This window comes from Diceros bicornis, chromosome 32, assembly GCF_020826845.1.
Source record: "Diceros bicornis minor isolate mBicDic1 chromosome 32, mDicBic1.mat.cur, whole genome shotgun sequence".
In the NCBI taxonomy this organism is placed as follows: Eukaryota; Metazoa; Chordata; class Mammalia; order Perissodactyla; family Rhinocerotidae; genus Diceros; species Diceros bicornis.
Window position 1 is genome coordinate 1,970,991 of NC_080771.1, and position 25,524 is coordinate 1,996,514.

Here is a 25,524-nt window from a genome sequence, read left to right on the forward strand (position 1 = left end):
TTTTGAACATTTGTATGAAAAATTCTGTGGGGCTGCCAGTGTAACCCAGGCCATTTGTAAATTTTGTGATAGACCCATAAATTTAGGCAACCTCTCAGTATGTAACAACATAATGTCTAAGACTTGGTTAGATAATGTTAACCCCTTGTGCCAATGAATGAGTCCATAGATACCCCACTTATGTGGGAACCTTATGTATACCACCTGGTTACACATTCATATGTAGAAGTTTTGGTAATGGCCTTTATGCTTGGGCAACTCATTGCCTTCACAGCTGGGGAATACAAGGACAGTGTGCACTTGCCATATTCACTGCCCTGTTCTCTCTGCAGAACCAAACAGAGCCCTCTCACTGGTCTCTCTCATTGAATCTCCACAGTTGCTTTAAACGAGAACTTCCAGGAGGTGTGAGTGACTCTGGGTTTGCATCCATGAGGAGAGCTTTCTTCCCATGGGTCAGAGTGATTGCCAACAAACAAATGATCAGACATCTCACCCTGACACTAGAAGAGTTGGCCAACTCCACAGCCAAAACAGTTTCAGCTCAGCAAAAGTCACAACTCATTGGCTGAGGTAGTTTTGGATAGTTGTATAGCCCTTGATTATCTACTTGCTGAGCAAGGAGGTGTCTGTGCAGTGGAGAACACCTCCTGGTGCACACAGATAAATGGCTCTGGGGAAGTAGAGACCCAATTACATAAGATTAGACAGCAAGCACAATGGCTATGACAAATTGCACCTAACAATCCACTGTCTTTTGATTTATTCAGCTGGTTATCTTCAGGTCTGGGCTCCTGGTTTAGAACCATTCTGCAAACTAGGCTTATAGTATTGTTCTTAATCTTACTCTGTATATTTGTGTGAAGCTCTGTACCTATTGCCTGTTGAACCTCTGTAAAGATGATGTGCCCAATAAGGTGATGATGGCTCAGCACTTCAAGATGATCTCCAATGCCTACAAGTTTGGAGAAATATAGACTTTATATGGGAAATGCCTGAGAGTTCTCCCTCTAAACTTCCCTTTTACTGAAATGTCGCCCATATGGTTTCCACGCACTATGCACCTTCCCTCCAACATGGGTCACAACAAGCAGGAAAGGTCATTCCTGGCACTGAGGGACAAGACCACTATGTGCAGAGAACCTGATGGCTGATCAGCGATGCTTTTGGAGAAAGATCTTGATCAAAATGGGAAGTTAATTAAAGAAACCTTAACTAAACTGGAATCGGGAAGGCCTGTAGAGGGAGCTCTCATGCCCCATCATATAGTCAATTACATCATACAGGAAGAGACGTAGGCTTGTGTCTTCAATAGGAAGAAAAACCACTTAATACTATTGAAGGAAGATTTCTCTCCCCACCCAGCAACAACCCAACCAATGAGAAAGGCCGCTGCTTAGCCAATGAGAAACACCGCAGCTCAGCCAAGGAGAAACTCCACAGCTTAGCCAGTGACAATTGCCGCAGCTCTGCCAATGTGAAACGCCACACCTCAGACAATGAGAAACGCCACAGCTCAGCCAAGGAGAAATGCCACAGCTCAGCCAATGAGAAATGCCACAGCTCAGCCAAGGAGAAACGCCACAGCTCAGCCAATGAGAAACACCACACAGCTCAGCCAAGGAGAAACCTTTGCCACCCTGAATTATTACCTTCACCCAATGAACATTCATTTAGAACAGCCCCTGGCTAATCCCCCTTTTTCTCTATAAAAGCTGCTTTATTTCCATGTTTTCTGGATTTGCTTATCATTCACCATAGCATGCACATCCCAAATTGCAATTCTTTGACTTCTTCTGAATAAACTCATTTTGAGGGTAGAGTAACAGGCTAAGTTGCATTTTAAGTTGATAGTCCTTTTCTTGTGTTTATTTAAACTACAAAGGTGAATTTAAAATCAATAAAGCCATAAAAGACTAATAAAAAGGAAAATATTTAAAATATAAAATGTACTTTCTAATGGAAAATTCTTGAACATTTCCGAAAATTAAAATACGAATTATCATTTCGAGGCCTAGGCACTGGATAATTCTAGAATCTGGGAGTGCGGAGTCAAAACTTTACAGACCATCTGGCTGGCACCACCACAGGCCAGGCCTCGGGTAGAATTTCCCTCTCTTGCTTCCTGGTTCCACCAAACCCATTGCTTTATCTGAGATGTGGGGAAATGCCTCCACCTCATCCTCCCAACATTGAAACACTGAATGTCAACACAATTGGCGTCTACGAGGAATGATGGGTGCTTCTTCATTTCCTGAGAAGCCCTACTCTCCCCTCTGGGCTCCAGCCTTCCTGAACTCCATTCAGTCCCTGGAAATGCTCTGCTTCTGGTCACCTCCTGATCCTGAGCTGGCAAATCCAATTCATCCTGAGGTGTTAGCAGAGAGGTCTCTTCCTCCAAGAAGCCTTCTTGGACTCCCAATCTTCCTTCTACCACCCCCATGCTGGGACTAATGCCCCTCTAACCATAGCACACATTCTAACCATAACACATGAGGGATTTCAGTTTTCTCACATGTAAAATGAGGATAGTAATACCCACTTCAAAGGGAACTTAGGGCAATTATAAGTGACTCTAGATGTGACAGTTCCGAGCCAAAGGACGCCAGCATTGGTGTGACCACTGACCCTCCAGCAAGGGACACTGAATGTTAGAGTCACAATTCCAGGAGCAGAGAGCTTCAAGGCATTCACCTCATTCTCTGGCCTCGCCCACCCACCCAGTGACCAGGGAACACTTGCGTCTGTATGACCTTCTGGAAACAGCAAAACTATGGAGACAGTGAAAAAGATCAGTGATTGTCAGGGGTTTGGGGGAAGGGAGGGTTGAATAGGTGAAACACAGGGGATTTTAGGGCAGTGAAGCTCTTCTGTATGATACTTAATGGTGGATACATGTCAGTATCCAAACCCATAGAATATACAACACAAAGAGTGAACTGTTAATGTAAACTATGGACTTTAGTTAATAATAATAATATTATGAGTATTGGCTCATCAGTTGTAACAAATGTCCCACACTAATGCAAGATGTTAATAAGAGAAATGGTGGGGCTGGCGTGAGGGGTATATGAGAACTCTCTGTATTTTCTACTCAACTTTTTTAAAACCGAAAACTGTTCAAAAAATAAACACTAAAAAAAAAAAGAAACCGGGCAAGGTCAGAGTTCACCCTGTGGCCAGGCCCAGTGTCCAGGCCCATGCCTTGTTGAAGAGCTTGTTGTGCAATGCTGTGGATGCCTTCCTCGTGACCTTGGTGAAAGCCCCTCAGGAACAGATTGCAGTGCAGATTACGAACAGGGTGCTGAGGCCATACACCAGTTGGTAAAAGGGCAGCTGAGGGTTGTCCAGGATGTCACCTGGGTCTGCAGTGGTCCTGTTGCTCTCTCGGCTGCTGTTGGTCTTCAAGAAAGAATAGAGGGTGTGGAATGATGAGAAATATATTTCCTAAGAGATAGGGGTGCTAGGATCATCTTTTGTTCTAATATTTGCCCTTGACTCTGGTTCCTGACACAGACTTCTAAGAACCTTGGAGTCTCTGGAGCAATAGGAGTGTCTTTTTTTTGTAGCTAACGAGATGATTGGTGGCTGGGGGCCCTTAGACAGCTTCAGGATGGGGGCTGGTCACCAGAAAGACCACACCATGAGCAGAAGCTTGGAACTTTCAGCCACATCCTCATCCTCCAGGGAGGGGAGAGGGGCTGTGGATTGAGTTAATAATCGATCATGCCTACAGGATGAAGCCACCAAAAAAATCCCTAAAGCACGGGGTTCAGAGAGCTTCTGGGTTGTGGAACACATCCATGTGCCAGGAGGGTGGTGCACCCCAACTCCACAGGGACAGATGCTCCTGCACTTGAGACCATTCCAGACCTCACCCCATGTACTTCTTCATCTGGCTGCTTATAATAAACCACTAAAAGTGTTTCCCTGAGTTCTGTCAGCCATTCTAGCAAATTATCAAACCCAAGGAGGGGGTCATGGGAACCCCCAATTCACAGCTGGTTCATTAGAAGTACAGGAGGTCTGGACTTACAACAGGCATCTGAAATGGAGGAGTCTTGTGGGACTGAGCCCTTAACCCATGAGGTCTACACTAACTCCAAGTATGCAGTTACAGAATTGAATTGAATTGTAGCACACCCAGCTGGTGTCTGGAGAGAAGAAGAAGTGGTTGATGTGAGGTGTAGGGGAGAAAAAATTTCTCTTCTACCATTCCATGTTGTGTGACTGTTCAAACAACTAAAATGACATAAGACAGGTTAAAAGGAGAAAACAAATTTAATTTTGTATGTGTGGCAACTCCAAAGATATGAGGCTCAAAAGGCAGTCAGGTAATTGAGGCTTATATAAGACCGCGAGCTAAGGAAAGGGGTAGGGTTTTGGGGACACAATGGGAAGGAAGGCCATTCACAGGAAGCTGAGAGGAGATGTTTGCAAAACAATGTTGCATTGTTTTGTAGAGACATTTCTTAGGTAAAAGGCATCTCTAGTAATATCTCTCTTCCTGGTACAGGGCCCCTTTCCAACGTAAATTTAGGGAGTTGAGGGGAAAGTAAAGATCTTTTCCTGAATCTACAGTTTGGATTGCCTTTAGCTCAAAATAATCCTCATGCTAAACTGGCATATTTTGGGTCACATATTCTGCTACCCCTCAGAGAAAACCTGCACATTGGATATCAGAAGGCTTGTGTGCAAATAGAGGAAAACAGTGAGTGAGGGGGTCAGACCACCTGAGTCCAGGGTGAAACTCAGCTGGGAGAAAAAGCCTTCTCCCTGGGGCCACGTAAGACTCAGTAGCTGGTACAAGGTGAAACTATATGTTACAACCTTCCTGCTCGGTTCTTTTGCTTTCCTTTCCTCTCCCTCGTCCCTGCCCTGCCCTGGATTAGGCCTCCATCGTACGTCCCCTGGACCACTACTACAGCAGCCTAACTGGTCTGTCTCCCTGACTCCGGCTCTTCCCTCCACTCCATCACCCACTTCACCCTGATTGTTCCTATCAGCGGCCTCCTTGCTTCTGTCAGGGTAGAAACAGCTTGACAATTTCCTTCGCTCTAGGGTGTTAGAAATTGGTGCTTGATTATCATCCAGCAGCATCCCTGCCCCTTCTACACTCTCCACTGCAATGCAGGGGAAGCTTGAGAACTCGGTTTCCCAGACTCCCTGCCAGCAAGCTATCAGGTTAGATTCTGCCAAGGTGACCCACTCATGGGAGGAGAAGCCATCACACGCTGGTGGCAGCTGTGGCAGGTGTGTGGCACGTGGAGTTTGGCCAGTGGCTTGCAGCCGTCCTTCTGAGAATCTGCCACTTCAGTGCTGCCTGCTGCTGAGATCACTGGAGCCCACATCTCCCCTCTCCTCCAGCCCCTCCGGTGCACGTGTCGCCTTGAATTCCTATGTTAAATCTTTGGAAGCTCTAAAGACTTCAAGTGGCTTCTGACTTCCTGACACAAGACCCAAATTTAACCATGTAGAGCACTGGAAATCATGGCTTGGATTCAGAGCACCAAGGTCCAGTCCTGGACCTGCACGTCCCAGGGCAGTTCTTCGTCCTCTCTTGGCACAGTTTCCTCACAGTTAAAATGGGGACAGTGATACCTCGGAACATGGGGAGATTAGTGAATTAACCGGGCACATGATGGCTGAGAGCTGCAGAACTCTCAGTGCAGAACAACTCCCCCCAGACCCTTGCACTGAGGGACTCAACCAAACTCTAGCATGTGTCCTTCTAGAGCTTCAGGCGTGTCCCTAGGATGACCTCAGACCCTCACCCCATTAGAATGCTGCCTGAGGAGCTCAAATGCTGCCAGGAAAATTGACTGCTGGCTCTGGCCAGCACCTGATAACAGGCCCTGACCTCCCTTCCTCAGAGCACTAACTAGAAGGGGCTCACAGTTGTGAACGTGTGTCTCTGGCAACTGAGAAGCATCTCTCTCCAGGACCTGAGAACCATTCTTTGAAATGTCATCATCAGGAAGGACAGGGCCCCTGCCTCCCAGGCTCTGTGGGAGGACAGATCCCTAACTTGGGTGACTGCCAGCTCTCAGACACAGCTGCCCAGTCCCAGGGACACTCACCAACCCTTGTAGTTTTCACCTCCTGACTCTCCTGAGCCTGCCCTCCCCCGCCCTCCTTCTCCCTTGAAAATGCCCAAATCACCTCTGCACAAATGAGAGTGGGGCTCAGCTCTCTCCCCTGCTGCCAGCAGTGACAGAGTCAAGTCTGTTTTCCCTGCTTTAACTGAAGTCAGCCATGTTCATCGTTGGAGTGGCCTCCCAGCCCCCAACAAGGAGTGCAGGGGCTGACGCTAAACAAAGCAGAGCAAGAAGGCGAAACTGCTGCCAAAGGAAAACGTCCCTAAGGTGGACTGTAAAGCATTCTTGGGAGCTGTTTGGGGACAGAAACCTCTTGGTTTTGTCCCAACGAGACTGCATAGGTGACCGCTCACTCTGAACACAGGAGGACCGAGCCAGCGGGGAGGGAGGCCAGAAATCGGGCTCGCAGAGGTTCTCTCCAGACCTCCATTTGTCAACTTGGCAACGGAAGGCTCTGGGCTTGTCATGGCCCTCATGGGGCCCCACGGAGGAACAAGCACCCCACTCCACACAAGCCCACAGAAACGCACCCCACTCCCACCACAGCACTCACCCCTGAGCCCTGCTCCAGCCAACAGCTCAGCCACCAGAAGTTGAAGGTCATGAGGAAGATGAACACCACCATGAGAAGGAGAACCATGACAGAGACCACGTAGCCTGGGAGGCAGAGGGGTGAGACACACAGGTGCCACAAAAAGATACATGGCAAATATTGACAAAGCTGCTTGTCCACCACAGCTCATGGATCTCCCTGACTCCCAGCCACCTGGGACACCTTGGAGGAATGGAAAGAGCCGGGGTCTGAGGTCAGAAAGCCCTGGGTTCGATCCTGGCTCTACTACTTACAAGCTATGTGACCCTGGGTGAGGTACCAAATGTCCATGACATTCCACTTCCTCATCTATGACATGGTGACAGTCATACCAGCCTCATGGGGTGGCTGGTAAGATGACACTACACTCCTCAGGGACGCCCATGGTGGAAGGGGTGGGGATGGTGATCTCCTATGCGCAGCCTGCCTCCTCCTCCCCCAGACAGGTAGAGAGGAAGACACACCTGACACGAGGTGGGTTCCATAGTCAGTGGAGAGTAAACGTTGGCATGGAGTCAAAATTACTCTCAAAAATCTCTTAAATTACTCACAAAATCCAGTGCCATATACTTGGTTTTGTGTTTACGACACTGTACGACCATATGTGTATGAATTTGGTAATGTACACCATTTAATACAGCAGTAGCTTTGAAATTTCTAATTGCCGTCTGCCGTCAGAAATACATTTCAGTACCAGCAAAATGAAAGCCTCACCAGGGCTAGGATATTGAACACGTGCTATTTTCCATTCTTTTCTATCCCATTTCTTCAGCGCTGCCTACAATCCACTCAACTGATTTCACAACCCACTAGTTTGTAAAAATCACTGAAATGAAGAGTACTGCATTGACTGTATTTTCTTATTCCTGAGCTCTGGTATTGGGGCCTTGGTCCTGGAGAGACCATCCTTCCCAGGGCCAGCTAATCCCTAGAGCCAGCAAACAACTCCCTGTGGGCGCATCTTTGATACACACCACCCGATCCACAGCCCACACTCCCAACCATCTCATTTATCAACTCTCACACACCAAGTCGTTATTCTCCCTCCCTAAATCACCCCAGGACTAGGTACCAGACAACTAGGGATCGCCCCTATAGCCCAGAGCACCCCCAAATTATTCAAACCCTCCAACCCTATATTTACTCAGTGTGCTCACACTGCCTCACCCACTCCATCCCCCAAACACTCCATTAAAGGCTCAGGGCCGTACTCTACCTTCTCAGCCCTCTGCCTCTGAGCGAACCTGGTGCTTCCCCATGTGGCCCTGCATGGTGTGCCACGTCTGCTGCTTCTAGGGATCTGTGAGTATAAACTTCTCCCTTCATGACAATAGTTTCCACATCTGCGTGTCTTACCATACCTGATTAAAACCAATCACAGGTACATTTTAACTCAAGTACTCATGAACAAATAACCTCCTGCATTGACTCAGGTGGTAGAGTTACTGTAACTGAGTGTGGTGCAAATGGGATGTGCAAGTTAAAACCATGAATGGCAGGACTCCCCTGCGTCTCTTGACCTCACGTGACCTCACACATTCCAGTCTGACCCAGCAGGGACAGGGCTGGTCTGAGACAGAGCCCCAGGCATAGCATGGGCAGCTGACAGACCGTACCTCCGGCTGCCCGGATGTAGTGGTGGTAGACCCTCCATCTCAGGGAGCCTTCTTCCATCTTCTCCGTCTGGGTGAGCTGATTTTCCAGCACTGGATCAGGGTAAGAGAAGAAGGAAATGGTATACCTCCCAGTCTCCTGCATCTCCTTCTGGGGTCAAGAGGACTCCTTGCACAGTCTTCTGCTGCAGGGCCCCACCCAAGTCTGACTCTGACCAGCAGGTTTTCCCTGGAAGACTCTGCTGAAGGTAATCTTTGACCTGGCCTCCAGAGTCTGGAAAGGGGTCTATCCCCAGCCATGCAATAAATCCTGGAGGGTTTGGGCTTCTCAAGAGCTTCATGAGTTGAGAGAGGCAGCAGGAGAGAATGAAGAAAGCAATGACCTGGGACCAGAAACTTGTTCCAGAATTGTCATCACAGTACTGTGCAATCTCAAGCAAATCACTTAACCTCTCTGTTTCCTCATCTGACAACGGCAGGCCTGTAGTAGATGATTGCTAAGATGCTTGGCAGCAATACACTTCTGAGACAACTCCTCAAAAACAGCTGTGACACCAGCCCAGGCCGACTCTTGGCCTAGAGCAGGGCAGGGAAACCAGTACCTGGAGATACCAGGAGATGTTGCTGATGACAACAACAACAGGAGGCAGCACTGTGGGGTGTCCGTTGTTTCTGCCTGACACTCTCCCTTCTAATAACAACACCCCAATTTTTCCTGGGGAAGCGGGCTCTTCCTGGATTTGAATCTAGGGGATGGAAATGTTTGGAGTAGGTTTACTTCAAAAAGATTCTGCACCTGTTCCTGCTACTGAGACCCCAAAGTTGCTGAGGCCTGGTTCTTCAACTTTGCCTTTTATTCTGTGATCCACACCCTTCCTCCAGTTATTTTTCTGACCAAACCGATTTCTACTTTCACAGCTGAAGACACTACTGGTGACAGGAGCCTACAATGTGCCAGGCACGGTGCTGGGGCTTCCCCACACCTGACTCATCTAATCTCCACTACAACACTGCAAAGCAACCACCATTACCTCCACTTTTGCCAGTGAGGGTTCAGAGAGGTTCAGTTGTTTGGCCAAGGTCACACAGCTTTGAAGCAGCAGAGCTGGAATTCGAATCCAGAACATGTCTCACTTTAAAAATAAAGGCCTTTCTGTTCTGCTGCCCTGTCTCAAAAAATAGCAAGGCCATGATCTCCTGGACGTGCAGAACTGGGCCCAAGTCATTTCTGATTTCTGACACTTTTGCTCTGAATATTTGCTCTCAACAAACATGTAATGAATAAATGTCCTAATGCCTTGCAAAGTTTTAAATTTAAGCCACTCCAGGCCAGAGCTACCCCCAGCCTGCCTCTGCCTCTGCCCCTGCGCACCCTCAGCTGTGCCCGCACAACACTCACTCCCTGGTTCCTTCACACCCCACGTTCCTCAACTACTTGGATCTGTAACCTGTGTGTGTGATGTCTGGGATCCGGACACTGAGGGACATGGCCCCGTCCGGGGTCCAGGAGGGCATGCCAGGACCTCTGGGGGCACAGGCGGGCATGCAGACGTTCTCGTCCCATCCCAGCACCATTACCAGCATTGTCAGGGAGAGGTTCTTCCCGGCAGGTGGTCTGGGCCTGACCTTCCACCCGAGGCTCTTCCGCCCTCTTTGCTGTGTCCTGCAGCCCCTCCTGGGAGAAAGCACACACCCTGAATGCAGGGGGCTCCTCCCCATGGGGCGAGAGGGAGGGGTGGGGTGGAAATTACCTGTGTGACTTTCCCGAGCATCTTCTGCATGAGTTGGGCATATCGCCCCTGTTTCTGTATTAACTCACTGTGAGTTCCTTTTTCACAGATTTTCCCATCTTCTAACAAAATGATCTGGTCACAAAACTCTAAATACTAAAGAGTCAGAAGAAATAAGATCTTCAGTAAGCATATGAAAAGATGTTCAACTTGGCTATTCAAACGGAAAAGGTAAAAGTTAAATCATGATCAAATATTATTGATCCCACCTGGTGGGCAAAAGCTTAAACACTGAGAACCCCAAGCGTTGGTGACGATGGAGGTCAAGGGAACTCTAATAAAATGGGGGGCGGGGTGGAGATTGTTACAACTACTTTGGAAAACAATTTGACGATATGCCGTAAAATTAAAGATTTTGAAGAATTATGAACCAACAATTTGACTCCTAAAACTCTACCCTAAAAAAACTCTCAAACCAGTGCAAAAAGACACACATAGAAGGATGTACACTGAAGCCTTTTTGTAAAGGTGAGAAATGTGTAAAACCTAAGTGTCCGTCCTAGAGAAATAAATTTTGGTATCTTCAGATGTTGGAATACTATGCCAGTGAGGATCAATTAGAGTTACGTGTATCAACAAGGAAGGTCACAGAAATATAACATTGAGTGAACAAAGCAAATTACCGAAGGACACAGTAAAATATCAGTTACATAAAGCTTTGAAATATGCAGAAGGACCCTGTCGTGTGCAGAGAGTCACACGTATGTTGTAAAAGGATGAAGATGTGCAGGGAACGATGGACAGGAAAGTGAGGAGAGCAGGAGGGAGGGAGCGGAATGCAATCTGACAGGGATCCTGTGTGGTTGTGGCTCTGGGTGGGAGACACGGGGGTTTTCATCAGATTACTGTCTACCCCTTTTTTATGTCTTAAATACTTTATAACAAAACAATAGTGAGGCCAACACAGAAGAGGGAGAAATGAGAGCAACGTCCTGAGGCCAAAACCAAGAATGAAAGTAACTAGGGAAAAGGACGTGTGAGAGGCAGCGGCAGGCACAGCCGTTGCAGTCGAGGGAAGAAGGCGAGACTTGGGGAATTCTTCTCTGAGGGATTTTCTTCTTTTTTTGTAACTTCAAAAGCAGGAGCCTGCCCATTTAAATTTGAAGATAAAGGAAACCTTAACATTTGGTTTCAATTTTTACCAGCCGCACAAATCTTTTGCCGGCCTATCCTGTCCACGTGGAAAGCAGAGGAAATGCACATTCTTTGCACCACTCCCCGATTTGAGGTCCAGTCCGAGATGAAGGGGCAGCTGCTGTGAGGTTGTTACCAAATGACACTGACAGGGCAGAGCCTCGGGGATCTCCGTGACCCGTCAGGCACGGCCAGAGCCCTGGCAGGGTGGTCACCTGCAGCTGGTGGGTCACCAGGACCACGGTCTTCCCCCTGAGCTTCTTCTGAATGCACTCCTCAAAGATGTGCTTCGCCACGTGGGCGTCCACGGCCGACAGGGGGTCGTCCAGCAGGTAGATGTCGCGGTCAGAGTAGACAGCGCGGGCCAGGCTGATCCTCTGCTTCTGTCCCCCAGAGAGGTTGAGGCCCCGCTCCCCGACCTGCGGACAGGCAGTCAGACGCACCGTGTCTCAAGGGGGAGCACAGCCAGCTGTGCCCAAACCAGCCTGCTGGGCGGGTGTGACAGACTGAGCCCCCTCAGTGCACACTCCTGGACACCTGAGGATTCGGCACCCCTGGCATTTAAAAAATAGTTTTCAAAATGTGCTTAGTAGAGGATGAAAAAACTGATTTTCAGTTAATCAGAATTCTATCATTGACCATTAGATGCAGTTTTTCTAAACCTGCCAACTTTTTAGAAGGCATATTAAACCCTTAACAATTTAGATAAAAAAGCGAATCATTCATGCCCAAGAAACGGCACCTTCTTACATCTTATTCGGGTTTTCCATCTCCATTGACTGCAACTGTCAACTTGTGAGACCCCCACCTGGGGTTAGGGGTGTGACCCGTGCACAACTACTCAACACGACACAGGCTGGGGCTCTATGTTGCTGTCATGGGAAAGGCCACCGTGCATGACACCATATGTCAGGAGTGACAGACAGTCACAGGCAACCAGTTACTGGGCAGCATGGTTTGGGGCCCCTTGCAGACCAGCACTCCAGGCCGCTGCCGGCTGGCCCATCCCTCAGTTAGGCTCTGAGGACGAGGGAGCCAGGGGCTAAGACCCAGTCCCTGCTGTGCCATGAACTCTTGGGGTCTCTGTCAAGAAGAAGCAGAGTTGAAAGAGTGGCCGGGTGACCTCTTGTCTGCTCTGCCTCCAGTTCAGCACCGTGTGCCTTGGACAAGCTGCTTGGCCCAGCCAAGGCTCATTCCCCCTCAGTCATTCATTCAGCAAACACAGGCAACGCCTCCTGTGTTCTTCTAATGATGGGCGAACACCTGCTCTACGCCAGGCACTATTCAAAGCACTTCGTATGTATCTGCTTGTCCAAACCTCAAAGCAGCCCGATGAGGTCAATACTCTTCTTGAGGCATTATATAGACCAGACTTCCTTCTTCCTACTGAAGAGAAGGCTGTCAACAAGACAGCTGGGCTCTCTGTCCTCAAGCATTTACAGTATCCCCTTTAGAAGAAGGATATTAAAGAACTGACCTCCTAGGGTTCCCTGGGGCTCAGCTAGACAATGCATTGCCGCTGCTGGATAGAACTTGGCATGTGATTAGTGCTCAGCACATGAGCTATTATTAGACAGTAAAATCAAAACAACAGCACTGCTTTTCTCTTACGAGGGTCTCATGTGGATTAAAAGTGGCTGCTGAGGTGAAAGTCGGTGAATTATCAGGAAAATGCAAGAGTCAGAAATCAAATTGCCACTGTGGGGCCATGGCTGGTGTTCCCACTGACAAAGGAAGTGCTGGTCAGAGTGGGCAGGGTGGGTGGGTGGTCAAAGGGGCTGGCTGGGAGAGTTCTTATCCTCTTATCCTCCTGAGCCAGGAGGAGGAGGTTGAGGTCAGCTCCCCATCCTTTTGGGGAAGGTAGCCTCTTTGCCAGCTCCCAGTGTAAGATGAGTCCCAACTTCCCTCCCTCGGTGAGGGAGGCTCTGAGGCAGCAGCTGCAGGGCCAGGTCGGGCTGCCTTGGAAGGAAGAGCTAGGGCCCTCCTCTACCTACCCAGTAAGGCAGCCTTAAGACCCCAGAAAACCGTTACAAAGGCACCATCATAACAGAGCTGGGGGAGGCTCACCTCCCACTCAGCTCCGTCATGTCTCCGAAGGGCAGAATCTCCAGGTCCCGGGTCAGGGAGCAGCAAGGGAGCACCTGGAAGTACCTGCGATGGACAGAGAGCTGAAGGGGCAGGGCCGGGCTGAAGGACCTCCAGCCTTCCCAAGTTTGGAAGGGAAAGGTCTTGCATTCCATGATAAGAAATGTGGACCCAATCCTGCATCTAATGGTAAACCACAGGAGGCTTTTTCATTTCCTTCCTCCCTTCATTTCCTTTAATCTGATACATGCCCTTAGTGAAGACTTGAACAGAACAAAAAGAAGATACAATGAAAAGCAAGTCTCCCTCCCATCTTTGACCCTCACTTGCTTTCCCTGGAAGCAGCCACTTTACAGTTTCTTATGTATTTATTCAGAAATAATCCAGTCATATGTGTCTCTGTGCAGCATAAACGGGTTTATATTGTTTTAACGGCAGCACAGTGTTCCATTACCTGGCTGCACCATGAATTACTTAGCCAGTGCCCCTGTGATGGACGTTTGTGTTGTTTCTAGTCTTTTGCTACTATGAACAATGCAGTACGAACATTCTTGTATATGGATCTTTGTGTTTATGGGTGAAATTATCTATGCATCAAACACCAAGCAGTGGGTTTGCTGAGGCAAAGAGTTGGTGCGCTTTTATTTTTGGCGGATATGTCAACACTGCCCTATGAGTCGTATCAATCTGAAAGCAGAGCAATGACAAGATGAGAGCTGTGTGTTCGGACAGCTTCCTGAAGCGGGACACAGAGTGGAACAGAGCAGGAGAAGACTGGAGACAGGGAGCCAAGGGCAGGGGCAGTGGGAAGAGTTTGAGAAAAAGATCACAGACCACAACTGGAGGGAGGTGGAGAAGAAGAGAGGACTGCAAGAGATGTTTAGGAGATAGAGCTGCCCAGGGTTGGCGACCAACTAGATGTGGAAGCGAGAGGAGGAGGCGTCAGGCTCGCCGGGGTGCACAGTTCACTGACACCATTAAACCGAATTGGGCAACTTGGGAAGAGAAGCAGAGGGGCTGGCGGTTGGGCACGCAGGGGGATCATGAGTTGGTTCTGGAGCTGACGTTGAGGAGCCCACGGAACAACCAGCTGGAGACAGCCAGTGTACACACCTACGCATCTATGCTCTCAGTGTTGTTACTGGGGGCAGACTGCAAAACCCAGCAAATAGTCAAAGGAGGCCAGCAGAGTGCGGCACAGTTGGAAGCACAGCTGTAGCGTTCAGGGCAGTTTTCATGGGTCCTTCACAAAACAGACTTCACTTGGGATTTCCAAGTGCATGTCTCAAGCAGGTCAACCCAGGACCGGGGAGGGAGAGGCCACAAAGGGCACGGAGGGATACGGATGGGAGGTGGGCGGCCCTGCGGGCTGTCAATCTAAACTCATTTCCTCTACATGGCACAACCTCATCACCCCATCTGTTTCCCCTTTTGACTGATGCGTCAGGAATTAATCAATACAATTGGGGGAGGGTTATTTGGAGCCATATAGCATAATAGTTAAGTGTGAAGTTTCTGAAAGCCATTGGGTTCATAGCCTGCTGGCTCTATCATATCCTCCCAGCTGTGTGACTTTGGGCAAAATAATTAACTTCTTGGGGCCTCAGCTGACTCATCCAGAAAATGGGTATAGTCCTTCTTTCACAGTGAGGAGGAACCATGGTGATGCAAATAAGTGAGCAAACTGCCAGTGTTAGCAGTGGTGAACTGACTATTAGAAGCTGGGGGTCCCTCCCCAAACCACCACACACCCCCAGGTCCCACTCCGCCCCTCCCAGAAGCTTACCGGGCCTCGTCATACTGGCCTCCCATGAGGATGTTCTCCCTGACGCTGCCCGCGATGATCCAGGCCTGCTGGGGGACATAGGCCAGGCTTCCGTGCACCCCCACTGAGCCCTCCAGCAAGTGCATCTGCAGCAGAGTGAGTCCAGCCTCAGGACCGGGGTGGGACAGGGGACAGACCCTGCCTGTCTCAGCAGCCACAGTGCCCAGGGCCCCACTGCCCTCTGAGCCCCTGGGGGCTCTCCTAAGTAAATGGGACTTTTAACTTGGTCCTGCCAGGCCCACCCGTGAGTCTGAGGGAGGCGCTGAGGACGTGGGCAGGAGGGGGAGCTAAGCAGCCCCGTTCCTGCTGTGACTGAACCTCAGTTTGCATTGAAGACACTCCATACTTCTTCTCTTCTTTCCCCAGCCCCATTCTCTAGCAAGAAGCAACTCCCTGCTCTTCACAGTGAGTTGGAAAGTTCCAGGCCTTCTCTGGGCATCCCTGGATATCACAGAATTATTACTAATGTTGTCAGGTGTGAAAACGTCATCGTGGTTAGATGGAAAATGTCCTATTTTTTGGACATCATGATGACGTTTTTAGTGGAAAAAGTGTCATAATCTCTGTAATAAAATAGTTCTACACAATATGTTTCTGCATAGATGTGGGAAACATGCCAATGGTGTCAACTGTTGATCTAGGTGGTGAGTATCGGGGTCTTCAGTGTAGTGTCCTTCCTGCTCTTCTGTATGAGGTTAAAAACACACCCTAAAGAAACATAATGGCCATAACCCCATCCCTGTCACCTCAGCACAGGACCTTGTCACCCTGTGATCCTTTCTCTTTCTTACCCTGTGCTGCTTCTGACGTGGAGTCGCACTTTAATTAATAAGAACAAAACTTTACAATGACATCTTTGTGTCTTCCTCTATTGGGAGCAAAGTGGTTCATCTGAAGAGGAGACTGACAAACCACTATCACGTAGACAGGTGGCCTTGAATGGAAGCCGACAGGAAAGGCTGCTGTGATGAAAAGCAAAGCTCCCACAGCGAGTGGACCTGGTTTCAGCCCTGGCTCCAGCCCTTACCTGCTCTGTGACATTGGGCAAGTCACCTCTCTGGACCTCATTTACTCGTCTGTAAACTGGCCCTAATGACTGTGCCTTCCTCATAGGTTGTTTTCAGGGTTGAAGGAAAAATGAGATGCTCTTAACACAGGACCTGGCATGTAAATACTATTTAAACTATTTTTACTATTTAAAAGAAGAAAAAGTGGAGTCTTTCTTCTCCCCAGCACAAAGAAATTGGGGACAGGCCATGACACGTGGAGCACAAAGAAATGAGCTGCCAGACTGATGTATTAGGAGAGAATTGTACGGACAACGTGACCACATCTGAAGGAGGCGCTGAGTTGGGTATGTACATTTGGGAGAAGGAGCTGAGGAGGAGCTGAATAAAGGAAGGACCTGCTAGTTCTCCCAACAATGGGGGAAGGAGGGATGATGGCATCCTCTGAGAAAGGAGGATGAAGAGAGAGACGCCCCTGGACGGGGTGAGGCTGGGGCTGAGAGGGAAAGAGCTGGTGAGAACCCCCACGGGGAGGTGGCCAGAAACACGTACCAGGTGTTGTGGCCATTGTGAGGTGTTGCTGGCTGGCAGGTGTGCAATGTGACCTTAAATGTCTTGGGGAATCGGAGGGCTTTTTCAGAAACTGGAGAATGGATGGGCTGAACCACATGTCTGCATGGCTGTGGACTAAGCAGACCTCAAGAATGTCCACACATGATGGAATTGGAGGATTCAGGTCTCAATGGCAGGGGTACCCAACAGGCATGTACATTATACTGCTGGGCTACCTGTAAGACGGCCCATCCCATCCAGAGGGCCATCTCTCCACCCCCTTCTCCCTTCTTCCTCCTCCTATTTCCCTGAACTTGGCCCTCCTGATGCTGCCTCACAAAGGACACATGTCCCATTCTGAGTTCGGCCTCATTAAATGACTTTATCATCATTTTGGAGACACCCTGTATCACCACCCTGATAGCTGGTTGATTACAAAACAGGGTGGGGAAAGCAGAGAGAACAGGCGAGGATGGATCTTCAGGTGACCTCTCAGGGTCAGGAGGAAGCACATTTACAACTCACCTCCCCCTCAGTGCGTGCTCAACCATTTTCAATTCACAAAAATTTTATGGGCTGCGACTCCCATGAGGAAGACAGTGATGGTGTGGCTTACTGGGCGACTCCAGCTTGGCAGCCCTGGGACTGCCTGTGAGTGGACATGCATGGTTCACAAGTTTCTTACCGCCTCCAGGACGGCTGACAACAGGCTGCTCTTGCCACTCCCAGTGTTGCCACAGACCCCTACCATGGTCCCCTGCAAAGCCAAGGAGGATAGACAGGCATTGGGACAGCACAACCCTCCCACTGGCCCAGCGTGGGTCTATTGTTTGAACACAAAACAACAAACAGAAGACAAAATAGCCACACCTACCCTAAGGCCCCTCAGACAAGCAAAGCTCAAGAGGACCTCTGAGGTCAGTCTATGGAGGTGGGAAGGGGCAACCCCAAGGGCAGGAAGTTGCATGGGCTTGGCGGAGAGGACTTCATGGATAGGTGGCCCTATTGGGCAAGAATCCCAAACTCCAGATCAGCATCTATTCCACTCTGTGCTCCTGGGCAAGTCACTTACCCTGTCTGTGCCTCAGTTTCTTCATCTGTAAAATGGGGATAATGAAGCCAGCCTCACAGAATTCATACATGCACTCATTCATTCACCCATCAAATAGTCATTTGAGATTTTTCTACATACCAAGTGATGAAGAAAAGAACTCTCCTGAGCTTACATTCTAGTGGGGGAGGGGAGACAAACCATGAAACAAATAAGCAAACAATCAGGTGTTGATAAGTGATATAAGTAAAATGAAATTGGCTACTATGACAGAAAGTTGGGTGTTAATGCAATTTTAGATAGGTGGGCCAGTGAAGGCTTCTTAAAGCAGGGTCATTGAAGCTGAGACCTGAATGACAAGAAGGATCCAGACACAGGAAGATCTGGATGTTCCAGGGTATGGGAACAGCAGGTGCAAAGGTTCCGAGAGAGGAACAAGGTTGGCTGCCAAAGACCTTGAGAGGGCTGGTATAGCTGGTGTGGAGGGAACAAATGGGAGAACAGGTCAGAGAGGTGGGCAGGGTGCTCGGGAAACCTGGGGTCCATCCTGAGTGCAGTGGGAAGTCACTGAAGGGTTTAAGCACGAGAGTGACTTGGATTGGTTTGTGGTTTAGAAGGATCCCTCTGTGCACTGCATGGTAGTGGATCATGAGAGGACAAAAGTGAAAGCCGAGAGGCTGGTCGGGAGGCTCTTAGAGGAGCTGGGAAGGCATGATGGTGGCTGGGGCTAGGGCACTGCAGGGGACTAGGGTGAGAAGTGACTGGGTTCAGGAGAGATGTCGAAGTAGAGCTGACAGCCCTCGCTGATGGATAGGATTGGCAGGAGGGAAGGAAAGGAATCAAGTGTGACTTCCAGGTCCTGGACCACTCAGGTGCTATCTCCTGAGGTGGAGAAGACTTGGGGAATGGGTCAGAGACGGGGAATCTCAAGAGTTCTGTTTTGGCCTGGTTGTCTTTGAAATGCTTAATAAGCACTGAAGAGGAGATAATTAAATAGACAGTTGAGCCTGGAGCTCAGAGGAGACTCCAAGGCTAGACATAAAGCATAGAGATGAAATTTAAAGCCATGAGATTGCAAGTAATCACCAAGGGAGAAAGTATAAATAGATAATGGATACTAGATATTAATATCTGTACTATTGTATGTTAATATTGATTACTATTACAGATTAATATCTTTTTATATATCTATCATTAGATATAGATAGTGATATCTATATTTTTCATTATTAGAAATTAATATCTAATACTAGATTTTAATAGATAATAGAGAAGAAAATGCAGAGGGGAGATTTGGACAGAGCAGGGAAGCTAGCCTTTGCAAACATTAGTCAGAGAAGCAGCCAGATAAGGTGAGTTCACAGAATAACCAAATTGAAACATGTAGGGTAGTGCCCGGCATGTACTAGCAACATCATAAATGTTGGCCTCATCTCCTTCTCCTTATCTGCTCTGTGTCTTTGGTCCCGCCAAAGACCAGCACACACATAGCATACTATTCTGGGTCTTGCTATTACAAAACAATTTTACATGATCCACTGATTCACACTAAAATATGAAAGACTTCCTGTATTTGCCCTCCATGAAAAATTTGTATTTCAAAGGGAGATCTGGAGGGGGCAGTTTTTAGCTAAGGAAATGGTGGGGTGCCAGGCCAAGCTCCTAGCCTTAGGCCCCAAAAGTCTGGCAGCTATCCTGTCTGCATGGCTTGGACAAGGCTACCTTTGACACCACCAGGTTTATCTTGTGCAACTCTGGGACTAGGCTGCCCCGTTCATCCTCTGGCCAGAGGGCACCTAGAGGTGGCTGAGCCCTGGTCGTCCCCTTGGGAGTATGTCTGTTCCTCTCCAGCTCCAAGGCTCCCTTGACAATCCTGGGGCAGGTCTGTAGCCAGGACAGGGAGGCCTCCTCCAAAACTAGTGCTTTGCTGGGATCTTTAAATGCCTGGATTATAAAACAGGGCTCTCCTGGAGGAAAAATTTCTATACAAACGAAAATAAAGGGAGAGAGGAGGAATTCAGTTCTTTAGTCCGGTAGGAACGTGGGCCCAGTTTGCTGGTCTGCCTGTTGGTCTGGTTTATGAACTTCTAATAAACAGTAAAAGTTTGAAGAGCTATTGCCAATTATGAGGGGCCCAGTTTCAGCTGGTGAAGATTCTAAATCCAGGTTTTCCAAATTTCAGACCTCTAGGCCACTCTTTCGTATTTGCATACTACCCGCTCCCTTAGTTCTATTCTCTTCTATTTTACAGTGACTAACGGCCTAACCCACATTAGCCTCTTCTGAAGTGATAACAGCTGTTGACTCACAGTATTGATGTGTAGTTTCTCTAATGAAAGTTCATTCATAACTATTAAAAGTGAAAGGTCTGCCCATGTACCACACAATGTTGTTTCGAGTCATACCTTTCAAATCCTGACCATGGACAGCTCCCTTCTCTCTGTGTCTGTCTCCATCTCCCTGTCTGTAAAATGCACAAGTTGAACTGTGTGTGAATCTAGCACTAAAAAAGGTGGGTGGGAAATATGATCTCTTGGAAGTCTAATTACATTCACTTGTCTCTACCTGGAGATATGCTTAGATAAAGATCCAGAAGGACAGTTCTTGACATTTGGGACGATCTAGGTAGAGGTTGCTGAGACTTTTATTCCCTGTACCTTTATGCATTGTCTCAAGTTTTTACAATAAGCAGGTAGCATTTCACAAAAACAAAACAAAAAGCTATATTCAAATGAAAAAAGTGCTCTGTTTCTTTTTTTTCAAATTGGATCTCAGGTATTTTGAATTGTATTAATTATGACATTTGGGTCAAGGCATACAGTGATCATTGGGAATTGCACAGCTCTATTTTATTTAATTAGTTGGGCACTTACTGTTTAGTTATTTTTAAGAACATGATGAATATCCGTGAGCCCAACACTGAACCTAAGAGCCATAACTTTGACCTATCTCTGGGGTTCTTCTCCATCTCCACACCCTCCAAGCCTTTCCCCCAGGGCAACCACTGTCCCAGATTTTGTGATTTTCATTCCCTTGCCTTAAAAAATAAGATTTTATCACATAGATTGTAATTTTATTAAACACAATTTGAGTAGCACACTGGCTTAATGAGTAAGTGTGACAAGCACACATCTGGATACGAATGAATGCTGATAAAAGGGTTTATGGACAACAAAAACAGGGTGTGCTCACACTCCCAAAAGCTCTAAGTCAATTCTCAATCTCTTTTTGTCCATGCCATTTGGTGCTTTTCACTTGATTTTCAATAAACAACACAAAGGAAAGATAGTCTCCAGACCCTCCCACAGTGCACACCCTGGGGGCCTTCTCCAGAGCCCAGTGTGCACCCTCTGCAGCTCCCAGCAGTCAGCTCTCCTTCTACCTGAGGCCATCTGCAGGAGGAGTCCTCCCTGAGGGCTCACAGTTCTCTTGTCCCTGCCTCTGGAAGCTGGCTCCCTGGTGTCCAAGGACCAAAGGGCACAGGGCACTGAGACACAGTGCCCTCACAGCCCCAGGGGGCACAGAGGAGGAAGAGGGAGTCATGGCCTTGGGGATCATTCCTCCTCCTTCCAGCCTGGGGCTCTCAGAGTCAAATGCCTAGGGAGCCAGATAGACAACTTAAGTGACAGAAGCAGGAAGAGTTGAAGATGGCTGATGAGTGAGGAGACTTGAGTGAGCTCCCCATGCAAAGGGGCAGCCCTGCCAGCTCCAGGCTCTGATGCCATGAGGAAGTGCAGCCCAGGGTTCCAGATCTTTGCCCTGATCCTTGCCCTTCCTGCCTCCTCGTCTCCCACCATGACTGCATCCATCCCACCCCCCTCCCCACTCTCTAGCCACACGCTCTTGGACCTCCAGGCTGTCTCTCCAGCCATTCCTTCAGTGAACACCCCTACCCACCCTTCTCAGCACAGATTGTAGCTTCCTCATCTCTGCTCAGCCAGCAGGTGAAAACAGGTGAAACAGGGGAGGGTGGGAGAAGCCAGTGCAGCAGTGGGAGGAGGAAGGTGGCAGGGGGCCCTGAGGGCTGCAGGGGAGAAGTGAGGGGGCTCCTGGGGCTGTGGATATTAGGGCTGTCTTGTGTTATCAGACAAGCCAAGTCCACCAGCTCAGGGCTTTTGCACTCGCTGTTCCTTCTTCCTGGTCCTCATCACTCAGCTCCAAAGTCACCTCGGCAGAGGCCCTTCCCTGACCAGCCACCCAAAGAGCCCCATTCCTCCCCACTCACTCCCTAGAATATCGCACTGTTTACCAGCCTCATAGCTCTTCATCTGACCTGATGTTGTCTTCTTTGCATTAATGTGCTTGTTACCTGTCTGTGTCCAGGACCAGGTTGTAACTCCCTGAGAGCAGGTACCCTGTTGGTCATGCTCACTGCGTAATTCTCAGAGCCTGGCAGGCGGCAGGTGGTCAGTAAATAATTTTGAATAAATGAATGCATGATATAGATCGGGGACTGAACGCATTTAACTGAGATGACTATAAAATGTCTTTTAAAAGTTGATTTAGATTAGAGTTTTTAAACTCAGATGCCTGGAGGGGCACGACCAGCTATGTAAAGAACTGCAGCAGCCCATGGCTAAAATGTTAAGTGATAAGAAAAACACAGCCCCAGGGTTACAGGTGAGATAGGGCACGTCGCAGGCTGCAGCAAACTGCATCTAAATGCCCCATCTACACAGGGCAGCTATCGCCTCGGCTCCAGCTGCTTGTGGCCAGGAGAGAATGAAGGTCCACTTGTCAGATCTTCAGATTATTCAAGAGAATCCAGAAAGCTGAGTTTTTATATAAAATTTCCAGGTTTCCAAATGCAAGCAATAGATAAGATTTTTTTGTTTGTTTGTTTGTTTTTTCCTCTTTTGTTGAGGAAGATTTGCCCTGAGCTAACATCACTGCCAATCTTCCTGTATTTTATGTGTGGGACGCTCACTCACTTTGAACCTCTCAGCTGCAGACTTGGAATTCGTGAGGCCTTCGACTGCGAAGGGCGCATAGAACACTGTCAGCCACATGAGATTCAAGACGGCCACCATGGTGAAGGCCTAGATGAGGAGGGAAGGAGGCGGTGAGGGTCACAGCTCTGTCCTGCTCTCTCAATCCCTGAGGCCCCCTTCAAGCCACAGAGCCAGACCCTGCAGCTTCCCACAAGCAGGTCCTTCATCTGGCAGAGGAGAAGCTGGTACTGGGGAGACTGGAAAAAGTGGGGAAAAGGGCACGTGTCTTAAAGTCCCTGCATCTGAAGGCCTGATTCCTATTGTAGCTAAGCCACTGGGAATTCTGTAACTTTGGGCAGGTTTCCTCCCACCACAGGCTCAATTCCCCACTGGCCTAGTGCCCCAAGTTGTAACGTTGGTACAGGGGGAAAGTTTGGGAAGCACAGAAAACACATGTGAGAGAGCTCTGTCCAGTAACGACATAGCTCGGTCCTATTACTGCTGCTAAGGTCATATATATTCTTCGTTGCCTTAGATGCACTTTTCTTTTCTAACATTCAAAATCTGCCTAGGCTTCAAGCCTATTCCATGCCTCACTCGCTCCCGGAGACCTTCCCTCACTGTGGCAAACCACCTTGGGCCCTGAGGATCCCAGAATGGGACTTTCCAATCCATGCGCCATCTCCACCCCTATCTTCTTCCAGCTTTATCTCAAGATAGACTCCAACGGGGCAGGAATGCTTTGCTCTAATCCTGCATCCTGTGAGTGCATGTGGCCCAAGAGTCCCGCTGATAGTGTTCCATACATAGCCCCCGACTGCCACCCTCAAAACTTGGGGGTGGACATCTGGGGTGAGCCTTGGCCAAGCACAATCAAGCCCCTGGCTGCAGACTCTCAAATGCTCCCCTCTTGCTCTGGGTGCCGTCTCCTGCCCTGCCAGGCTGGTTTCCACCCTCTCCAAGCACAGCACCCTGACCTATTCTCCTCAAAGAACTGGGATTCCTCACCCTGAAATCAGCTGCTGCTTCTCAATGCCAGGGTCAGACCACAAAGAAAAACGCAGAGGAAGCTATACCTTTATTTAAAGTGCATATTCAGGGCCCAATTTTGGGACCAGAGAAACTCTTCAATTTAGGATTCTCGACCTCAGGAGTATATCAGAATCTTTGCGGTTTGCACTACACATCCCACCTCCCCTGCACCTCTAGACGACTCTCCCTCCCACAGCTGCTATCCAATAAGTGTCAGTTTCTCAGATGGGTTGAGATGGAAGAAAGCCTGAGCACCCTAAAAGTCTGGAAAATCACACCAATTTGTATTATGTATTTGCAAAACTTTCAGATCTTTGAGGGGCATGGGCTGGGAAAGGACACATGAGAAAACTCCCTATCAATATGGGGGAAAACAGAGCACCCCAAACACTTAATGCTGAAGCTGTGAGTTTCAGCCGTAAGCACGTGTGGATGAGGAACATCACCACTGTGGAGGCTGTGAACAAGATAGTAGTGGTCAGACTCTGGGCAAGCCCACTCCTCTCCAATAGTTTCCTTTCCTTCCTTCTCAGGTCCAGGAGATAAAAAAGAAATGCACTGAAGTGAACCACAAGAACATTCTCCACAGAGAACACAACAATCTCTAGAACATGAATGAAGTCCCCAGAAGGTGAGAGGAGTGGCCCACCATCACATCCCCAGGTCTGAGCAGAAAGCCAGGTTTTCTGCACCTTTAATGATTTTGGCAAATGGTTTCTCCCACGTGTACATTTTAATCATCTTAATGCAGGTGAGGACTTCACTGGTCACGCGGATGCGCTGGTCGCTGACCTCAGATGTGTCCTTCTGTATCTTCACAAGCCTTCTGATCAGGAATACCTGCAGTTAGGATACAGCAAGAGCTCCTTTTCACAAGGGCCGGAGAGTGCAGCCTGGCCTGAGCAGGACAACTCGGAGTATTTCCTAGGCCACCTCCAGATGGGACTGAATAGCTGGGTTGAATCCTGCACTGTTTGAGTCCCTCGTGACTCTGGGATCCAGGGCCCCGCTGAAGGTTTTCCAGTGGAAGCCTCTCCAGGCCATCGGGTTGGACACCTGCCGCCCACAGCCTGGGGGCCTTTCTCTCCTGGATCCCAAGCCAGGCTGCGGCTGTGATTCCTCTGCCTTCGGGAGCCCTAAACCCTCTACTACAATCAGCTTTGGATCACAGTACCCGTGCTGAGGGAGGAAAACACGCGATAATTCCGAGCACGCTTAACCCAAGAGTCCCTTCCTGTTTTGCACAATTTATTTCACCTGAATCTTTGGCAGCCAATTTGCTTCGCTTCTCCCGTTATCCTGTGCTCAGCCAGATGTTAAACGCTGTCTGCAGTATTACATCAGCCCTGTCTGGGCGGAAGAGAAGCAGCAAAACCCTCCCACAGAGGATGCCTTCTGAGGGAAGTCTGTGAAGCAGATACTCCCTCACAGAAGCCTACGAGGCGGACCTCGCACACCAGTCAGAGTCACCTCTTATGTACTCAGCCAACGTCGTATCCAGAGAAGCCTTGGAGCTAGGAACTGAGGCTGAATCTCAACCACAATGGAACGAACAGTCAATGCGTCACCCCTCCCACTCAGAAGTACCCAGATGCCAGAGCCCCGGGAGTTCTGGGGGACGGCCAGCATCAAACAGGCAGCAAAGAAAGACGTTACCTCCAGCGGTAAGATCAGGAGATAGCAAACAGTGGCAATGAGTGCAGTGGGTCCAAGAATGAGGTAGGAGGTGACACTGCAGGCAATCAGCAATAAACAGGCGAGCAAGATCAGGGGGCCGTAGTACATCACTTGATACAAGTAGTTTACGTCGCTGG

At 48.8% G+C, this 25,524-nt stretch overlaps 1 protein-coding gene and 1 long non-coding RNA gene across 2 annotated transcripts; both read right to left on the reverse strand.

Moving 5' to 3' along the window:
• Positions 1-3,286: 3,286 nt before the first annotated feature.
• LOC131395924 (ATP-binding cassette sub-family C member 11-like) lies at positions 3,287-17,447 on the reverse strand. The gene is made up of 9 exons (XM_058527699.1): positions 17,382-17,447; positions 15,099-15,223; positions 13,295-13,378; positions 13,222-13,234; positions 11,443-11,646; positions 10,055-10,189; positions 9,882-9,978; positions 8,307-8,396; positions 3,287-3,402 (listed from the first exon to the last, which is right to left on the reverse strand). The coding sequence occupies exons 1-9, from the start codon at positions 17,445-17,447 to the stop codon at positions 3,356-3,358; spliced, it is 861 nt and encodes a 286-aa protein (XP_058383682.1). The 3' UTR covers positions 3,287-3,355.
• Positions 17,448-19,697: 2,250 nt separating this feature from the next.
• Positions 19,698-24,519, reverse strand: LOC131395975 (uncharacterized). The gene is made up of 3 exons (XR_009216414.1): positions 24,403-24,519; positions 22,679-22,786; positions 19,698-19,729 (listed from the first exon to the last, which is right to left on the reverse strand). It is a non-coding gene; the product is annotated as an uncharacterized LOC131395975 (long non-coding RNA).
• Between the last annotated feature and the right edge of the window lie 1,005 nt (positions 24,520-25,524).